The 22,472-nt window shown below is 34.8% G+C and overlaps 1 protein-coding gene and 1 long non-coding RNA gene across 5 annotated transcripts in view; one reads left to right on the plus strand and one right to left on the minus strand.

Annotated features, from left to right (window-relative positions):
* LOC117210632 (uncharacterized protein DDB_G0284459-like) overlaps positions 1-22,472 on the minus strand; it is a 47,063-nt gene that overhangs the window by 5,421 nt on the left and 19,170 nt on the right. Inside the window, exon 1 of one of the 4 annotated variants that reach the window (XM_033453832.1) lies at positions 7,557-8,592. The exons of 2 other annotated variants lie outside the window; for them this stretch is intronic. In XM_033453832.1, the coding sequence (XP_033309723.1) occupies positions 7,557-7,610 (54 nt within the window). In that variant the 5' untranslated portion in view covers positions 7,611-8,592. Of the gene's footprint in view, positions 1-3,757; positions 4,174-7,556; positions 8,593-22,472 lie in introns of those variants that run through there. One more of the 4 variants, XM_033453833.1, reaches the window with a different exon arrangement.
* Positions 2,258-3,551, plus strand: LOC117210635. The gene is made up of 2 exons (XR_004488134.1): positions 2,258-2,840; positions 2,980-3,551. It is a non-coding gene; the product is annotated as an uncharacterized LOC117210635 (long non-coding RNA).

The following is a 22,472-nucleotide window of genomic DNA, read 5'->3' on the forward strand; positions in this document are numbered from 1 at the left end:
AAATATTGATCAAACAGGTTTCAGTTCTGTATTTAACTAAAAGATTTTGCTGGGCTCGGCGAGTCACAAAGTAGAAATTAGCTTCGCTCTACCAAATATCCCAATGTACATGCAACTCGAAAAACTTTAGCAGTTAGTTTGCATCAGTAGCATTTAGCTCGCTTCAGAAATTCCTGAAATCGATTTAGCCTTTAAACTTTGTGGTATTTATGTTATATTAGGAAACTAACGTTAGAACACAGAATACAAATCCAATAACTGATAGAACTACGGTAAGAGAGACGATCTTCTATTAAAAAAATAATATCGTAAACATGTTTTTGTATACTTTTTTTACAAGAACCGCTTTGAAGATTTGTTGGACATAACTTTACAGTGTTAATGAATTAATTTAATGAATTTTACTATGAATCTATTCTATAAATTTCAATTTACTCTTTGATTTGATAAACAAAACGAATATAGGAAAGCAGAGATTGGATTATTTCATAAATGAATATAAATACATTTAGTCGCAACTTTTAGTTTAAACAACGATTCTTTCATATTTCCGTCAAGTCTTTAAACAATTTTTAGCGGTAAAGTATCCCAGTTGAGTTAAAGATGTTCCAAAGGGTTCAGCAAGCTCAGAGCGAGAGATTCGAACGACACCATATTTTCTCGACAAAAAGTTTTACACATAATAACACCCTTCTATTCGCACTAAATACAACAGAAGAAACACCTATACGCAATGCGCATAACGCTTTAACGTAGCCCAACTCACTCCCTATCGTTCAATCCTCTAGGACAGACTCTAGGGAAAACGTCTCAAAGTAAAGATACCAATTATGTACCAATTAAAGAAGCATTTATTTGAAAATAATTGCCGGTTCAATGCAGTAACAGCTGTCTGTAGAAGAAGCCTCGTATCTCGAGTAAAACAACAGGCAATCGTAATAATAGAATGGAGAAATGGTGGCGTTTTGTGTTTTAGTAGAACTCATAGCCTTATGACTGGGAGAGGTTTGTTGTCAATGGTGTAATATGCCTGGCAGTTTGGGCGGTAAATTTATGGAGGCAGAAGATCGCAGGAAGCCACAAATTTTCGCACGAACTGTAATTATACAGTGGCCGTAGCGGAAAACGTACCCAATAGCTTGGCTATTTTCTTCGTCTCATCACGGGGGAAATAACCCCGCACCCCATACGGTTTTTCGAGCGATCGACTTACAGCGCAATCCATACTAACTTTAAGTTATCAGTTGCGACATAACGAATCAAGCTCTTTCAGCAGATAGCTTGTTTTTTTTTGCGATCTTCATGACGTGCTACGAACTGCCGGTGTTATTACGCCAGCAGTCAGTCATTGCTTTAAAGAACTCGTATGTTTGATTACGGGGTGCTAGAAGTAAACGACAAAGTATGATATAATATATGGGAGACAGTTTTGGTTCTAGTTGTTAATTTACAGAATAGACCAGCTTCGTGTCTTTGCTTATCTTTCACGCGTAAAGTTAAAAAGTTGAGATTAAAATATCTTTGTCATTTCCAGAAAAATTACGTCAAATTATGTGTCCCTAGAAACATAATATATCAACAGTTTCAGAAATATTCGCAATGGTTGATTTAAACGGAACACTTTGTATATTTCGACGATCTTTCCAACATTATATATTCAAATGGATATTAGGATGAAAAATATGACGATATCAATTCAATTATGAAGAAACTAATTGTTTGAGATACCAACTGTCTCAGACTTATTTGCACGATTACATAACTCGCAAGCGTAGAATCGTATAGTTCATCTAAATGTTCCGAGTTACGACATAGCTATTTAAGATGGTATGCAAATTCCGGTTCCGGTACACGTGACACCAACATGTCAGGTATTTCAAAATCGAACTTTTCCCAACCACGATGCATTCGTGTCCTATGATGTCAGAGGAATCCCCCATGATCGGAAGAAGGTATATTATAATATGTATTTAGAAAGCGCGATCTGATGAGGTGTCCGTGTTCTGAATGCTGATGGTTATAAATGAGCAAGCGCAGCGATTTCGTGTAACTAATCATAACGTATAGTTTAGCATGAATGAAGAAAAAAGCAGAAAGTCTGATTCAATTGCATGGATCAACATTTAACAACTAATACGAAGTGAATTTCGAATAGATATTGGTTATTGATAAAATGTTACAAGAGAAGAACGCATAGTAATAAATTTAAAAAATAAGTTGATCAGACTTACTCGAATTAATTTTGTTTTATATTTGAAACAACGAAACGACACGAAATTAACTTCAAAATAAATAATCAAGATCGAGTAATGATATTTAATGTCAAAACTCGATACAGTATACGCGTCTTTGAAAATTTGACGCCCACGATTGCATCAAATTCGAGTTTTAAAGTGGCTCACGGAGGTGACGAAAAAGTGTGCTACGACTTTCTCCGTTCTTGACCAACGGTTTTTCGATCCATCGTGGTGCACGATAGGAGGTCAACGGATGAACTCCGGTCGCTGGATAACGAGATATCTATACCTCATATCGATACAGTTACCCGTTTTAACACATTCAATATCCGTCAAATTTCCAGAAGCGAGTGCTGAGGTTAGCAAGTCTGATCTTACCGCAAACTTCTTCTTTCATTTGTATATTCGTCGTTTTTTTAATAACTGCATGGAGATTTTAGAAAAAGAATGCGGAAAGGAATGCACGGAGGATCACGTTTGTTCTTAAGTGACGTCAACGCTACATTCTCTTCTCTAATAACTCAGAAACACTTTCTCCGGTGTTACGGTGTAACGGACGAATAGAGATCCACAATTATCGCACGAAACGCGCAATAAGTATACGTAAGTAATCACATTTCTTCCGATCCCTTGTGTTTTTTTACCGAGATCCGTGAACAGAACATAATGATTTCGCTTAAAATCACCGATATATACGTGGGAATGATTTGTTTTTGATAACCATTTAGTTTTTAATTTACAGGTGACTTTCAATATCGTGAATGGATTAGAATTCCCGATTTCGCAAGCCAAGCATGTACACATAGTAGTTCTCGCAATTACGAGCGTAGAATTGTGTCATCATTTAAACAACCTTCGTTGATTGCATCACGTTACTTTATTACAAACCGTGCAATAATTATCATAAGATTCGTTATACGGTTTGAAGATACAAAAAATATGGCGTTTCGATAAATTGTATCGTTTGTTTGTGTAAATTGGGCTAATGTAAACGATGCAGTCTTCCAGTTTGTATTAGGTAAGCCGTAGTGGTCAATCGTTATTCTAATGTTATACAATATGCAGTCGCTATGTTTGGAGTAAATAATGGATGCTTTTACAAAGACTGCAACAAGACCTTCGATGAAAACGTCTTTAAAGAATGACTGATTCATCGTCCGGTAGATATAGTAGGTCGTGTCGAAATAAGTCTACGACATACTTTACGTATAGCTTTTTCCATACCGTTGCTCGTTTACAAAATCGCTATGTATCCGTTATAAATCCAATGTAAGAAACTGCCGATCAAATGCATCCCTACTACACCATACACAAGAGCGCGTAATTCAATTTTCTTTTTTTGTGTCCAAACTAAGCGCATGTTTATTTCGCATTTTCATCGATTACGTCGAGTATAAAAATTGATTGCTTGGTAGAAATTATAATATCGCGATGCTTAAACAGCCTTTTACTGTATACAGTAGTTTTTGCATTAAAAAAATATTCGTGTGTTATTCTTATTATATCCTGCACATTGTTACCTTAAATTCCGTCTTCCAGGCAAGCACACTTATCCAATATTATCAAGAAAGTCTGAGCACGTGACCGGCATGATATACGTATAAATTTTTTCGCACAATCACACACAAATCAGCCGAATTTCACCTGATTTCGACATAACATTCTGTCACTGGTCCTCGAGGCATCTGTCGTGCGTTGTCGTCTCCTCGAGGATGCCGGTTACGAGCGCTCTCGAGAACAGCCGATATCTGCCGAAGGTCACCGAAGCTTTCCGAACGGCAGCGCGAATGACCGAATGTTTTCGCGTACCTGACATATTGTACTTCGAATTCTGAGAGCACCTCGATTACTTTTGCGAATCATTAGAAAATTCCTGCTTCATTTTCTTCCTTTAATTAACTGTATTGGATCGAGCATTCACGGCCGATATATCAAACGAAAATACGAATAACGTAACGGAAACAGAATGTAGGCGAGACGAACTTTGGATACAAACTGGTCAGTCGGCGAGTGGACAGTTAGGTCCAAGAGGGAGTAAAGAATGGTAGGGAGAGGGTTGAAGCAGGATCGGATTTCGAAAACAATTTTCTTCACGATCATATGCGTATCATATAAATTTTTGTAATTTTTAGAAAACTAGAATTTATTATTATTACTATAATGAAAATTTATTATTATAACGTATTTTTAGTTTGTTATACTTTGAATGTTTTTATTTTACTCTATCCTAGAAGTTTGAAAGTTCTTAAGTAAGTTATTGAATAAATAGTACATTATTCCTAATCGGTTTCTAATAACAAGGTATATTTATTTATGTAAGCTGTTATAATTCTAGATAATTAATAAAAATTCATATTTATAAAAAGTTGGTTCTTCCAAAAATATTCATATGAAATTACAATATACGTAGAATTGTAATTTTGAAAACGAAACAAAACAAATTCTATAATGGTAAACAATACTTTAACGTTTTTAGATTATAATTTAGTAAATTTTTTTTTATTTTCATTAGTACTGAAAAAATGTCTTTCCCTCTTGTCTATACGCATATATATAGTAGAGTCTAATTTATTAAGTAGACGGTTGATAAAAATCTGAAGAATCTTGAGTTATAAGTGCAGCCCTGAGCCAGAGTCAGACGGAGAGAAGGAAGAAAGTAAGAAAAGCAGGTAAAGAGAGAGAGAAAGAGTCCTGTTCCGCATTCACGCGTGCACGAATGTTTGTGCGCACTTTTTCTATGTATAACTTGTTCGTGATCGAATGAAAACAGGTAAGACTATCTATAGACCAGATATAACATAAAAATGAATACGACATGCCCTTTTTTAGATAAATTGTGAAGTTAACTTGCTCAGATATCTACATACGTCACGGGAAGCAAAGTAACGAACAGCTGACTCGAGTAGTATTCAGGATTACGGCATGCTATTATTGAGAGATAGTAGTGTTCTTGTTATTTAGCATTCTCGGAGTTTTGCGGTTGATTTTGCAAGATTTCTAACGAATTAAATCGATTATTTTGCAAAAAAGTGTTGACAGTTTATGTAGATATAAATTTTTATTCAAAAAGATGATAGTATCTCCTAACCAAAAGAAGCAGTCGATGAAATTATCTTTCTCGCATTTCCACTAGGGAGATAGAAAATCCATCGCTCCGTTTCAGACTAAACACATTGCCTACGATCTTCCAGTGATCAATAAAATAAATAAAAGAAGCATGCTATCTCTGAATCTTAATCCTATCGTACATAAAAAAAGTATCAAGTTAGTCTATCGATTTTAATCAAGCCTTACGCGTACAGAATGAGTACCATTTATAGTAAAGTTTCTCAAGTTCCCAGAACGACACCAAATATCAGCGGTGTTGGAATGTTATCGACACGAACGGTCGTTCTTGATCTTGCCCTGAATAAGATCGTTCTCCACTACCTAGGAACGCCGATTGTCCTAGAAAACGAGATTCTACCGGTTGGCGCCTGGCCCGTGGTTGTGCAATTGCCTCCTTAACGACTTCGTCGAGACCTTCGCACAGACTTTTTGTAGAAGTTACCTCTGCGTGATACCTTCAATTCACATACATCTTAATTACCGAGCGGAAACTGGCGACAACCATCTACCGACCGTTTGCAGGGGATTTGACGTTTTTTGACACCTCGTCATTTAGCAACGTGTAATCATCAGGAATAACTAATAATACGGATCTCGATACGAATGTGGTCCGTTTACTACTACTAATTCCGGAATTTATGCGAAGAATATTGCAACGGGAAGCTTTGGTATGTCGCTACTACGTTATTTTTGTTATGTTAGTATGTTATTAATTGCCTTCTTGTTCCTCTTGTTAATGTAAACGGTCAAGTATATATTTAAGTAAGTATCGTTTTGTGTTAGAAAAATACAGTTACGTAAAGAAATGGCGGATGTTAATGGTTCTACTGTATTACTAAAATTCTTCATATATCATTTATAATTATTATTATTATAATATGCTATTAAAATTCTTCATGAAGTTAAGAAAATTGAAGAACTATTTACTATGGTTTATGAATGAGATGAAAAGTATATTATTACATCCGTAAATATATTTTAGCATATTATCCTGTTGAGATGTTAATCATTTTTTATATATGTAGAGTGATTTTGTTGTACTTGAAATATGTTAGATAGTAAAACGCGTGCAAATATGTAAACAAACGATTGGACTGAAACTCAATAAATTGTGATCTTTTTCAAAATTTTGTAAACAGTTTGTAGACTTCCTATAAAATATCATTATTAATTTCATAGAGGATAAAGAAAGAGGGAGAAAGGAATCAGATCAGTTCAAGAAATGTTTATAAACTTCGTTATATAAGTTTGATATTAAGTACCGAAAAAAGTAGGACAACTTTTATTCCCAAAACCAATAGAGTAATAACACTATTAAATGTTTTTCATTTATGAAATTTATTTTTGTTATGTCTCGTGAAATTATATCGAGCATATTTTAATCACAAGCATTTAGAGTTAATTAAAGAAAAACTCGTAGTTTATGAAATGACAATTCGATCCTGACGGAACTGTTTTACCTAACATTTGACGTCAATAAGAAATACTCAAATAACATATGTATTTCATACAATTGAGTCAACTCCCGAATAAACAATATGCTCATCTTAATGGAAATATTTCAATATTAAACGAGAACGTTCTTCAAGATTCTCTTTTTTTTCGCGAAACTTTGCTTAGCAGAAGAAACATGAGAATCTCATGATGAGATGTAATTTTCTCGACGTAATAGGAGAGTTTCGCTGCTCGCTTTAACCTTTAAATGTATAATGTTGCTATATGGTAACAAGCCACTGTATGTTTTTCAATTTCACAGACACAGTGCTTATTATACAGTGTATATATGATACATATTCTTATTGTTATTAAACAAGTGGAAATGAAGAAAGTGGTCTCCCGTCACTATTACTTTTCTCCGATACTTAAAAGTGTCAAAGTCAAAATGCTTTATTATCGTTGGAAGAATTATTCTTTTAAGGGTTGAATGAATGAAAGCATCGAATAGCATAAAGTGTTACGATTGTCTCGTTCACGATCACGATTCTATTACAACGAACGGAGAAAGAAAAGAATACGAAAGAAAGAAAGAAACAAAAAAAGGCACAATCAACGAGAATATTCGCTTTGGAAGCAGCGAACTCAATCCTGCACGATAACGTCTCATCGATTTATTAACTCGGTTACCTTAGAAACCCGGTTCGCTAGCCCTCGGTTAGGTCTGGGGGATACGGATAACCGTTATCACGATGCACGAATACAATCGATTCTTACCGTTTGAGTATACTCCAGCCAGAGTTTCGAGTCGATCTTCTTCCTGCACGACATTCTTTCGATGATTCTCTCCTACCGCCCACCTCGTTCCTCTTTTATATATTATTTGCTCTTTTTAGCAGCTTTGAGATAAGTCTACAGGACTTCTTCATCACCTTGTACATCACTTTGTGCTTCTTTGCATCGATCAGACCGTATTTTCGTTTAAAGAACAGTGGTTTCTTTGAATGGCATACCTCTGTCTCGTTGGAAACGAACCGATATTTTTAAGAGAGATGCTTCTAAGTTGATTCATCGAATTCTCCGGGTTGCATTCCTCCTCGTTGAGGAAATATCTTTCACGGATTTCTGGTTATTGTGATCATGCTTATTTACACGCATTGTTTGTGTTAGCTTGAATTATCGGTGGTTTACAGCGTGGTTGTTGGTTGGTGAAGCAGGAGGAACAAGAAAACGTGTTTCGAATGATGCAAGCTTTTCGCGATTTTTGTAACCGTTGAATTGCTCTACAATCAGAATTCTGACATATACATATAATTCACTGAGTTTTCATTTTTACTTTATTTTACTTTTATTTCTCTACTTTATTGCTCTTTCTGCTTTCTTTATCTCACGTTCCGCTTTTATCCGTTATATGTACATATTTCAATAGAAATTTAGCATTCCTCAAAAATAAAACAAATATATTCTTGCGATTCAGTTATCTCGGTACTAAAGTTGCAGCTTCGAACCACGATGAAACACAGTCTTTCTTTAAAATGCAATTGTAAAATGCAAAACGAATGCAATATTCGATTATTTTCCCCGTTTTTATCGCGTTATTTAATTGACAGTTCTCTTTGACGCAGAACGCGTATCTTGTTTCGCTACGAAAATATTTTTTCCGTCTTTGCATTCGACACATGTATCCGTAACAGCTGGTTACGCTATTAACACGCATCATGGTATACGTTTGTTCGTTAGCAAACACACGTAACTAAGCTCGATACATATATAGCTTAGGAATAAAGTTGAACGTTCGGATTGTTGACCACGCGTTACAAATGTCTTGTTAAAAAAGAAAAAGGATTAATTAAAAGAAACAGAAAAAGAGAGACGAAAGAAAGAAAATAACTTTTATAGAAATATAAAAGCTGACAAATGATGGGACAGACGAGAGATAGCGAAACAGAAATGCGACCACGTTGTTGTAAAAGTAACTTTGAGAGTAACGGTACTACGATTTCTTGGGAGTACATCGTCGTGACTCGACGAATCTGTAATTGACGTTATATGGCGTTAATTGGCCAGAATTAATTGACTTCAACAAGCTTGAACTCGCGTTTTGAGGAAGATATCCCATCGGTTATGTAAATCAATCTTCTTTGGAGTCGTTGCATCGTGTGTCCTTCCGTCTCGTCACCTTGTTTTTCCTTTCTTTCTTTTTTCTTTTTATTCAGTATTGTTCACTAATGCGCTAAACACTGAATAACCACCGTGAAGAATAGCTTCTACGGTAAAAATTACCTCAATAACGCGAGATTTATCGCATAATCGTAAATTTGGCGAGAACACGGTGAGTTCGAGTGGTTCAACGATACAACAACGATGAAATTACCATCGCGAGCACGCGTTTACCGCGCTCCAACGCGACGCGATTGAACAAAGACCGCGTTCCGCGAGAAGAAACGTAGAACTAACCGCTCTCTTAAAGACTGCTCGTTATCTGGGTGTAACCTACAGGACAATGATAACGGCAACGATAACGATGAGCTGATCGTTGTAAAGATACGCGAAACAAAATCGAATTGTGGGGCATAACATGTAAATATTATATGTACACTTTTATCCGTAAATCGCTGCACATTATCCATTTATTATTAGTAGCTTTAAGATTAGAACAGCCATACAACATTAAGATAGGAAAGAGAGTCATTTGCTTTTAGTTTTATATTCCTATTTTGATATTTAAAATTCGGATAGTTTATCATCTTTTAATTAATTTTAATCCATAGTGTTAGCTTTTAATGTTAATAAATGCCACTTTAGATACTATATAATTGTTCAAATATTTTACTATATCAATGTCTCATTACGCAAGCAGTCTCTCAACTATCTATTTACCGAACAATTTATTTTATTCGATACACGTATTAGTATAAAATTGAAATAACGGTATTAAAGGGATATTAATCAAATTTGTAAGAAGACATGTTAATTTAATATAGAAATTATAGTGTGCATATAAAGTAATAGATATAATAGCAATAATATACAGGGTGGTTGGTAACTGGTGCTACAAGCGGAAAGGGGGCGATTCTACGCGAAAAAAGAAGACGAAAATATAGAATAAAAATTTTTCGTTTGACGCTTTGTTTTCGGGAAAATCGACTTTGAATTTTCGCTCGGTACGCGTGCACTTTATCATGTCTCGTTATAACGGATCTCACTGTAGATCGTTGTCTCGATGGAAAAATTAAAAAAAAAATTTTTATTCTATATTTTCGACTTCTTTTTTCGCGTAGAATCACCCCCTTTCCGCTTGTACCACCAGTTACCAACCACCCTGTATATTAATGCATAAATTAACGAAAGATTGAGAGTATAACATGTATATTTCAAGAATTTTCATGCCATTTACTAATTTTTAGACTATTTTCATTCACAATTTAGTCTACACTTCAATTTTCCAAATTTGAAATGAGAATGGAATTTTACAAATTTTATTACATTTCGAATAACCATCATTCTATAGTAACGTTCTATTATATACTACTCGGACATTTAATTTTGGAAATTCAAGATCCAGAACAACGATAAACTTGACAAACATGTTACTCATCATTCCACTGGAATATCCTTTAGTGTTCATAACCTGTGTAAATGAACTAATCGTTCAGTTTCCGGTTTTAGGGGAAAGCCACTACTTATTGCTACACGTTACGTCACCACGCGTCGAATCACGGTGTTACGTAGATTAATTGTTATCATTTAACGTTCTTATCACCATGATACATGTGTCTGACTTTTTCCGAAATGTTACCCATTCGAATAAGATGCGAATGAATATTGCACGTGCTTAAAAAAGAGCCGGGTATATGTGATAGCTGCATTATGAACGTATAAATACGTTATAATAAAAACGTATAAAAGCCAGAAACTTTTTACATTTAGAAACGAGAAATATATTATATTCTGTCCTCGCGCAACAAAATCTTATCTTATTTACTAGCCTAGATTTAACTTACAAAATAATAATCTCCGATCATAATCGCTATTGTTATTAAAGTCTTACGTATCCACGTGAAAATGCTTCACGAGTATGACGTTAAGAGCAAACACTCGAGCGTGGCCGTGCCATGCGGGTACGTATGCTCGTGTTACATTTGCATACGCGAACACAACCGAGCAAAGACAGGTGTACAACAAAGGGATACCTTTTGTGCGGGCCTTTCCGTACGTCCACGACCTTTTAAGCGATACGCCTTGTCAAGCTGACTGCGTCAACTTTTCGCAATCGGACACGACGATATAGTTCGTGACGCTGGCAACTATTTGGTACCCAGTTTCACCCTTTTCTATATTCTTTTTCTTTTCCAGTCATTTTCAAGCTAGTCATGATTTTCTATCGTAAATGGATTTCTTTAGTTTGAAGAAAATGTGAAGAAATTGATATAATTAAGTGTTTTTTAAAATTATTAATTTGTCATTAATTCATTTTTACTTTGGTCAAATTCACGTATATACTGTTACTGTAAATCAGCCAAATGTCCTAATATTTTTGAGTGACTCTGTGTGTATAAGCCTATATTTATAGTTACTTACATTTATAAGATCTTTTTTCACTATTTTGTAGAAAAAATCTGGGACATTCTGTGTATGCAGCGTGAACGAGCCAAATGACACACCTTGTATAACACGTCCATTTCTCAAGTAACAGGAATCTCGTTCGATTATTTCAAAGAGAGTGCGTAATTACCCTCGGTTCTTCATTTCAACTCGTCGAGTGAGAGCTACCGGCTTGTAGCTTCCGAACCCTTTGTCGCTACTCGAAACAATACCATGCAACACGTCGTGCGACATATGGCTAACAACGGGAAAGGAATAAAGTGGAGAATCGATACCTTGGAGAGATAACAATTTGCGTCAGAGTCAGACGTCACATTGTTCGATCGGTTTACACGATATTTGAAATTTACGGTGCCGCATTCGTGCGACGACTTATGCTGTGCCATGGAGCTCGAGGTCTGCTCTTATCCAACTGCGGTTACAATGGAATAAACATATCTTTAACAAACCAGAGAACGGTTGAAAAATTTTTGCAATACTTGCGGAGGCAGATACTCCTTCTAAATGTAAGATTTTAAATTCGAACTTCAATTAATTGTAAGAGATAATCTGTAATCCGATAAACCAGCAATCACCCAAAAATCAGAATTATTGTATTCCTATATCATCAAAAATTCAAACTCCGCTCTACAACATTAATCCTTTGATAAAGCATATAATTAATAGGATTTTTCAGACACGAATACATAGCAACCAAAAAGAGAAAACACTTTAAATCGAACAAATCAAAATTTTCTTTACAAATGTTGACTTTCAACGAAGAAAGTCGATTACAAATCCATAAACATCGACAATGAATAAAATATGGGACTAAGAAATAACAATTTGTTTCTGTTATAGCAGTCTAGTATAGCCATCTTATTGCACTTCTTTCCGACAACTTTCGATCAATTAAGTATTTTACATTTTACTTGGCTTGCTGGAATTTGTCTTAGGAATTATCCACGCAAAGCTAATGCATTGGAAATCTGGATAATCCATACAAAATGTTTCTCTTTCATTCAATACAGCGTACGAATTTTTTCCTCCCAACTAATTATCGTACGAATTGTTTAGAAAATATGATAAATTGAAATTATTCCATTTGAAGTGATTGTATATTTAATTTAGTTTTAGAACATTGGTACAGTAAACATTTGTATAGTAGACGTTCGGATAATGGAGGTTCTACTAGAAACTGGAATATATTTTTTTATAGATAAGGATCGACTATGCGGAGAATATTGTCCTGCTTTCTCGTTAACTTTAAGGGTGCCGATCTCGTGTTCGATATTTAAGAAACGGGTTTCGTTACAACGCAGACACAGCTACCTGCAACATTTTCTATATTCTTCTACTTTCGTTCGTTCGATACGATATGGAGCTCAAGCCTTAATAAATGAATTTAATCGACCGGAATTCACTTAATTGGATGCTGGATACACGGTAAGTTCACAGTAAGTAAAAGGAATCATTTCTTACAACACGCTTGGTCAGCTTGTCTTATTCTCACTCTCTCGTTTAACCAGCGTGGGCTCAAAAATTCTCGGTTGGTTTATCGCGTAAAATCGTAATACACGAGCGTGTTGTACGTAAAACGGGCACGCGTCTCTTGAACTAAATACATGTCAATTTCTTTTTTTCTCCAGTCGATTTTTGTAACGTTATTAAAGTCGACAACTTTTCCTGGTCATATTCTGTCCACACAATTAATAATTATCTCGTTTTGTTACGCTTTCTCGGGCTCGGTTTCCTCGTTGGTAAAATCGTCACCGCGTGCCAACAATTTCGCTCGATACTCCCAAAGAGGAGACGTAGGATATAAACGAGGACGAGCGAGATTTCACATCCTTGTACGAACCAAATGGTTGATTACTTTTAAAAAGGAGCAGTCATTCGGCAGCATGCCAGCATCTACCATTATCGATGCTCGTGATTTTATCGAGAACGTCTAGCACAATGTTGTACCGTGAACGATCTGGGTTAAACATACATTCCATACGTACCGCTACTTGACACTGTACTTTTCGTCGGGAAACAAGAGGAACAGGGAAGCAGTTGCCTAATGGGTATGTATGGTACTGGCCAACCTAAATTGTATCTCACAACGATAGATAATGATAGAAACGTATGAAATACCTATTCTTAAGTCGAATCATATAGTAATGAACAAAAGTATTGGCACAGCCAACTTCCTTTCTAAAATCCTGTACAAATTTGTAAAAAATGTGATATTTTATTTAATTCTCTAGAAATAAAACAGCATCTTGATTACAAATTCGAAAATAATACATGTGTATAGACCGAACATTTCATAAGCGCAACGAATGGAATCATTGTTTCATATAAGTAATATTTCTCAACCTTGTGAGGTGAAACTTAGGTATTCTAATTAACTTGAAATCATAAATACGCGTTGAACTTGGTCCCGTTAATGGAAACCATGCAAATAACGATTTCTAAATTTCAGTTCCCTTAATTAACTCTTATAATTCTTAAATAACCAAGTAAAAGTGAAATTTAATGGCAAAAATAATAATACATATATCTATGACGTACATCATACGACACGTATCGTTCAAAACTGACGTCTTAATATTCAACGACAATTATCCACTTCAGGGCGAATTTCTATTGAAAAAGCAACAACTAGAAAGAACGTCTATAATTCCTACTAATATTTCAACGTAATCAACGGAATGCGAATGAAAATTGGAGCGGAACGATCGTTAAAAGAATATTAATTTAATATCGACCTAAATTTCACACCAGTTTCGTTTCTGCAGCTGATTTGTTTATTGCTTAACTTGTCTATTCCATTCTTTGTCCTTAAGGCCAGTATCACTAGAAAAAAGTTTAGAAAATCAGTGACCGATCGAAAAATTATTAGTAGCACTTTCATCAACAAAGTTGTTTGTGATAGCGTCGTAATTGAATTTCCCCAAACATAATGAAATCGTTAAATTTAGGTGGAAAAAGGAACCGACAAAAAATGCTAAATAAACCATTGAAATTCCCTTTCATACCCACAGTATTAGAAAATAAAATTCAGCAATGTAAATTGTCTTCAAAAATGCAAATGTAAAAAGTTATATCATGATGAATTAAAGTTAAATCAATTTCGTTGAATGCGCATGGAAGTAAAGAGGAGAATAAGTGACAACCAGAGCGGAATGTACGTAATGGAGCATACGATGCGCTACAAAAATGTAGGAGGGGCTTGGTTTTCGTAACAGAACGAATATGGAGCGAAAGTCAGTTTGGATCTGTGCTCTAGCCTCGAACATGTTCAACGTGAACGTGAACGTGAACTCTTTTAAGTCAGTGACACTGTAAGACAGCGTATTGAATAAATACTAATAAATTATGTACAAATTTAGTATATATACATAGAATAAATATATATATTTTGCTGTAACGTAAGAATAAGTATGTAATTTCATCAGATAAACATTACGTCACCTTAGTAAAATTATATTTACGTATGTAACTTTATGATGTGAAACAACTTTTAAATTTTAAAACGTTAAGAAATAAAAAAATTTATTGTATTTGTTAATCTTTTTCTTGACATGTTTAAATTGCTTCTCCATAGAAATAAAAAAATGTGAGTTACTATGTTTTTCTCCTGTGGAATGGAATCCTATTTCAATAATCTCTGTTATATTAGATTTTCCTCATTTTCTTCTTCGATAAAAATTGACATAACATTTCACTTTGTTTGTTCCTGTTCGCGTATTTAGAATACTTTTCAAACAATTCGCTTAATCCTATCGTAAGTTTTAACAAATTTCCTGCATTTATCGTACTTTGTAAGATGCGATAGTAGTAATCGGAATGCGCTACTTGCAAAGCACAAATATTGTTACTTTGATAAAGAAGTTATTTTCCTTGGTACGTTTCAATGTGTGAAACAGAATCTTTTAATTTATCATCGCGAAAATCTTACGTTGCGTTTAATCGCTGGTTGAACGATCCATGTAGATATACAACACAATATTTGATAAATGAAAAGTACAATCCCGATGTCTCATATTATACTAAACTTTCACGAGTCAAGGAACATGATCTGCGAAATCAATTCTACTTAGACGAGCTTTGAAACATCCACTCATCGCATTATTTATAAGAATTAACCAGAATAGAAATTTATTTCAAAATAATGCATTTTGCCAAATTGTTATTTTCTATTTTTATTTGAAATAAAATTTTTTCAAGCATAAGATCACCATCTTCTGTTGTTCGCTCGCATAATCCTTTATTGGCTTATACAATGCTGTATATTGATGCATTCCTTTGTTCAGTAGAATCAATTTAGTAAAAAAAGGAAAGATTGTTAGGATCTTACAATTAGGGTCACTTTCTATTCACTGAATTGTATTCGCCATATAAAACAAAAGACACGTGAGTTGAAAAATTTAATTTGTCAGAATTTGAAACGATGGTTCTAAATATAAAAGTAATTTTCTTACTCCTATTCATCAGAAGTAGCGTCTACACAAAAAATTCTCTTCACATATCCTTCCTTACATCTCTATAAAAGTTATCTTAATTTGCTGTTTCGTTATCGCGCACATTTCAAGTTTTTGGGCAATAGAATTGAGTATCGCGTAAAAATTCCTAAAAGAATTTATTAAACTCTTCTGCTGTCTTCGTAAGAAGAATATACATTTGCTATTTGTGTATTTGAAATTAAAATTAAAATGCTAAAATTTTGTGATATTTCGTGCTTTTCGATTCAATTTTCCATACGATGCTGCTATTTATTATGTGTTAACTCTTTTATCTGTTGTAAGAAGTACATGTTCAAAAGAATTATATACGCAAAAATTAGCCAGATTTTCCGCCCCTGTAAGATATTTATACCTTTGTCTTGTTATTATAAAGCATTATTATACCACGGAAATCGTAAAATTCCTATCTACATATATCCTACATATATCCAGCAGATGGTACGCGCAAGGTTGCTCAGAAATAGCACGGTATATCATATACATTATCGGCCATAAATTTCAGATCATCTCCTACATTTCGTTATATTTTGTTGCGCAGCGAACAAACAGCAGTAATTGTCAAATAACTGTATCTATTCTGTCCATAAGCAATTACCACTTGTCTATACACCGTATCTAATTTTAATGGGTATTTTGCTTCGATATTCAGGTAACTTGACTAATGTAAAGGGAGCTGCACTCTCTTTGTTGGCAGCAACGGTTTGATCGAACATTGAAAATATCAGCAAGAAAATCGTTGGCTGTTTCATCGGATTATACTGTGCGTATTTCATTAAATAACAGAATGGGAAATTCATAAAATAATACTGTAGAATCCTAATAATGTTTCACTGAGAAAAATTGATATATGGCGTATTACGCGAATACTATAAGAAGCGCGAAAACACACCGCATAGGTACTGGGGAAACACATAAAAAGGTGTTCAGCCAGCCCTATGGCCGCTTCGCCGACTCTATTACAGATTCGACGCGTATGTTTACGTCTAATCTCGGCGCGAGCGAGAGATTCCATTATTTCTTATCGGCCTTCCTGACGTTCTATTTTGCAAATCCTTAAACATAGTTTGCCACTTTTAATCAACCATAAACGTTAAATCTATATTGTATAACCTGTACTACTATTCTGCGTTTGGTCTTGTTGTTCTTTTCATTTATTCTTCGCATTCATATCCCTTCGGTTCTTAGTGACTCGATAAGCAAAAGTACAAAACAAAAATTAAATGGTCAGCTTGTGTTGTGTTTCTTTAATAAACCTTACTTTTTAAATTAATAAAAACTAACACACATCCATAGGAGATCCCACGTCTTCAAAGCTTTAAACATTTCATATTTTCTCTTCATAGCGATTTATCATTTTTATAGAAGGTTGATACGACGCGACAATCGTAGCTAGGCTATCGTGCACGTTCGATCTAATGGACAGCCGCGGGCCATCGCGGTGAGACGTCGAGGAACTCGAGTTCTCTAGTTGTCTCCTCTTTTTCTTCCGCCACTTCTGTGCTTCCCGCTTGTGCTTCGTAATATCTGCCCATTGTCTTGCTTGTTCGTAACAATGGAGATAGGTTGCGCAGCTAGGCGTGGAAAAAGTTCATGTGTTATCGTAACTCTAGAATTTAATGGCTCCGACTTTGATTTATACGTGACCCCGTGGGTTTCTGTGACCAACTCCCAACAGAAATTTGTGTCCTTTTCGCGATACTTCTTACCGTCCCGTTTGTTTTACATTCGTGACAACCTTTTATGGCACGCTGCTACTGTTTCACCCTTTACATATTTCGTTTTATTTGTGCTATCGTCTCGTACATGTAGACTGCATGGTATATTTATTGCGAAGGCATGGTTTTATACGGAGTAGTTTGGAATATCCTTTACGGAAATTTACGGAATAAAATTCTATAAGAACTTAGAAGCATGCAATAGTCCATTTTCCTCCAATGTAATGTTCTTGCCGCTTTATGTCATTTAAACATTTTTTGGATACAGGTACTAAGAAAAGTTGCTTCTTGCATACAACGTTACCTTGAATATGGTTCCCCAATTTATACTCTCCAATCTCGTTTAAACAAATATAAAGATCTTCAATGTTTCAAGAAAAAGCTTAACATAGGGTCGAAATGATAAATCATGTATATTATGTAGGTATATATAATAACGATACTTTAATATCTTCTTCAAATTTAGGAAATTTTTTAACGGTGGAAGCTTTTTAGAAGTTTTGCGATTTGTACAAAACATAACCTCGTAATTGGTGCGAAGCATAGCAGCTTCTTGATTTAAGCTACATAGATAAACCAGCTGGAGGCAAATAAAAAAAAATGACCGTCTATTTGGACCACGGGGGGGAACATTTCTATCGTATATTTACCTGGCCGCAGTCCAGTCAACTGATAATTGCTGTATGTCATTGAACGATATATGTAATATGTGTGTTATTTGATGAGAAGTAAAAATGCAGGCTGCAAGAATAATCATAAGTAATTTTATGCAATGCATTTATGCGAGGCGAGCACAAATACTTACGAAGGTATTAACATTATATTCACATCTTTTTTTCTGATAATTAAATAACATTATTTTAATCCAATACAACGTAAAAAAAATTCAACGCTTTTATTCATCTCATCATTATTCCATTAAATTCTACGCTCTAATCGGCTGTTAGGCTAGGTTAATGTCTAACAGTAAATCTAATTTTCCACGACTTCTTCCGTAGTACAATACAGTATATAGTTATGTGTAGTATGGCTGTGCACTGTGCACTGACCTCGAACACAGACGATAGAGCTCAACTGCAATTCCTTCTTTTTTTTTGGATATTTTGGCCTCTTTACGGATTCAAATGCTTTACCTATTACGTTAAGGCTCATTATCAAGGTTTTTCCTGTTCGAAAGACGGTGATACTGTGATACAAAATAAGTATATATGTTATACATAGTTGAAGAGTGGAATAGCGCAAAGTAGATAATACAGACTATAGAGAGTAGTATTCCTCCATTATTGATATGTACTTCTTGCACATCATTTTGCTTTCAAATGTCGGCTGTGGGAGATATTAATTAAGTAATTTGTTAAATTTGACAAATTTTTAAGGTCGTGCGCTGGTTTTAAGTTTTGCTACTGGCTGTTACGAGGATTATCTGGTATTCGATAAAAAAAATGCTGTTATACGAATGTTTTCTATAAGTGGAACTAGAGTTGAATTATGGAACGAAGGTAAAAAAATTGTACACGATCCTAAAAAAATTCATTGTCATTGAATATACGGATTGTTCAAGATGGTTTTCAGGGTAATTCGATATGATCTAAGGTCATTTTCAGAGTAATTCAATATTTAGTTTTGTATATTTTGATTCGACAGAGAAGATTTATTGCTTTATGAGTAGATGTTTTACTTTCTTTAATGTGTGCAATTACTGTGCATATTTTTTCAAAAATATCGTGTTTTCATTTCCAAAAAGTGTTTGAAATTTTTAAATTCTGGTAAAATTTCCGTTCTAAAAAGATATTACCTTTTGTAAGGATGTCGATATATTTAATGCATTGATATGAATCGAATCATAAACTCTGGCTATTTGCTAAAAATAAAGCAACATTGAATTTCACACGCTTATTATAACGACGCCGCTAGTAAAAATGTCGATTAATTGTATTTTATTTTTGTATCATGTTTAATTGGTCGTTTGAAGAAACGTTGAAAGTTCCGGTCACTTCCGTCTATCGACCGTTCTTCCTTTCAACGTCGTCGTAAAAACAGGATAATTATACTATACCGGCAATTATTAATAAATATCGGCATGTGAAGGGAAGAAGGTAGCAAAAGAGATATTACTACCAGGCAGGCTCACTTTTATAAAGAATTTAAAATTACTTCGCTTTACAGCTTGACTTTTTAATATAATTAACTTTCGATCGAACCCCATCCCATTATATTATCATTTGACCAAACGTAAATCGAACATTTCTTCCTCTTTATTAGATAAGTTTGGAAAGAAGCGTTCGCGTTTCAAATCATAGAAAAGAAATTATAGGAAGAAACCGATAACATTAGTAACAGTGTAATCTTTCCTGAAATATAGCGTTTATTATATTATGGATAATTTAAATTTGTAATATTTATAGTATAGTTATATTGTACACGTATATTATGTACAAATTGTTTTTAGAAATTGATTTTGTAAAAGATGTACACTTGCACACGTGCTCTTGCGGATGAAATTTGTGTAGCAACCTAATACATATAATGATATAATGATACAACATTATAAGTATAGTATACGTATCATTCGCTGTTCTACCATTCCATTGCCACATTCCACGCACGATGCGTAACAAACGATAAGCGTTTCCCGCGGTTTTCAACAGGTCACCGCGGATTGCGCTTCGCGTTCAAGCGGTGAACAAATCTACACACGTAGAGAAAGAGAGAGGGAAAGGCTTATGTATGTATTTCTTTTGCTCGTGGCATATAGCGCATGTCGCGAAAATCGTGGTACTTTGCGCACATGCCACGTGCATTCTGTTCTCCGGATACACGCGTGGCATTACGTCTGCGCCAGACGTCGACGTGCAGTTGACGTTCTTTCGATGTACCCTTCCTGCTCTCTTTGAGTTGACCAGCACGTCGCTCGCGCGCGCACCATGCGCCGCAGATATACCAATGCCAGTCACATCAAATTAATGGCGGGCATAGTGGTTTGTCACCCCGAGTGCCGCTTCTGTGTACTCTGGGAACATGGACTGGATGATGTGAAACTGCGAAAATTTCTATGCGATTATGCTATTATTACCGTCATACGGAGACGTAGAGTAGAAGAAAGTCGCGACCGCAAAGATGTTTTGAAATTAACCTCCTTTGCAGTATCATTTTCGTTTCTTTGAGCACACTTGTGTTAATTTTTAACCCTTCGCTCTCGACGACTTTTTCGGTCGGGCGTAGCAGAAACTCCGGATGATTTAGCGTATACGTGACGCGTGTCTTACAGCTAGCGTAAACTGATTTTATATACAGATTAACTTACAAAAACATTATATTCTAATAATTTATCTATATTTACATCTTTGAAAATATGATTTTGTAATATTAATTTCTGTATTTTTTTGTGCGATAATTTATAAAGCATTCACCAAGATGCATTCTTGAATATAATTGATCTCATTTTTCAACAATTCAAAATCAAGTTCATTTTCATTTGAGCTAATGTCACTTCCAAAAACCACTTTTTAGGGTTTCTAAATTATAATACTTTTGCCATGATCGTCGAATCCGAACTAACGTTGGAGACGTTGTCAGAACCATAGTTTCGGAGGGATATGAGATTAAATATTTTATCTCCATTTTAAAGTCCAACACTTTACACTTCCTAATCTACAAACCAATATTGCACTCTCATCAATTGGAGATGTCGAAATCTAACAGTTGGAGTTGCAGCACGGAACATCGTGGTGACTGAGGTCGCCTCTAGAGTGTAAAGGGTTAATACACGGAGAAAGAGAGAATAACGAAGAGTCAGGATCGTGTATAGTTCGTATCGTTGTACAGTATCTCGAAACAAGATAAAAAGACCGATTACTTGCGCACCTTTTAAGCTCGTTAATTTAGCAAGCTAAAAAGATGTGTAGGTGCCGTTTAAATGGTAATTGTAATTACATGCACGAATTAGCAGGACGAGCGAACGTACTCGCGTGCTCACGAAAAGAAAAGTAAAACCCGTGTCCATATTAGAAAGCGAAGGGCATTCTCCATATATGCCATCCACTATTAGCGATGCAATTATGTCAAGAATATATTCGTAAAGATCATCGTCGACAAAGCAACCTACCAAACTCACGTTGGCAGAAAAATTATTCAAATTGTTCACGGTGTATAATTGTTGGATAGCCGATGACGTATGGATCGAGGCTGATGACTTTGAAAAAACATATGTGCCAACCACCACTGTGTCAGTGAGCGGTATGAACATTAATCACGAGAAATAATATTCGCGCGTGGTTTTAATCGGACATTAATTTTTAATGGAATCTAAGACTTGTATAAATACTTCTATAAAACGTTGACACATTTCTTCTTCTATATTTAAATTCTTACGCGTAAATTTATAAATGTATATTGTGTCAAAGATATTTACATACACATATATGTATAAAGATTCTATTATCAAAACGTAAGGTCTTATTTCAAAGTTGGTAAGCAAATCTATCGATTATCTTTTATTTTTTATTCGTGTAGGCTTGTTCGTTTAACGTTTCTATTTAAATCTTCGCTATCGATCATTATTAATTTTCCATCGACAGTAACATCACACATGGCGTTTATTATAACATATGTATCAATAATCTTTGTTTTCGTTGCTTTATTCTCGGTAGTTGAAACATTTTCTTTCAAAGTAATTATGCACACTATCTGAATCTTTTTCTTTACTTTAAACGTAATAGCACAACAAACTTCGATATATGTAACTAGTAACCGAAGATACATAATAATTATTGTAATATACAGATAATATGAAAAGAAGCTGATTTCGTAGCCCACAGCTGCGGTATCGTGGAATGTGAGCATGTGTTCTTTCGTCAAAAATCAAAAATCAATATCGATAT

This window comes from Bombus bifarius, unplaced genomic scaffold (assembly GCF_011952205.1).
Source record: "Bombus bifarius isolate JDL3187 unplaced genomic scaffold, Bbif_JDL3187 scf7180000008208, whole genome shotgun sequence".
NCBI lineage: Eukaryota > Metazoa > Arthropoda > Insecta > Hymenoptera > Apidae > Bombus > Bombus bifarius.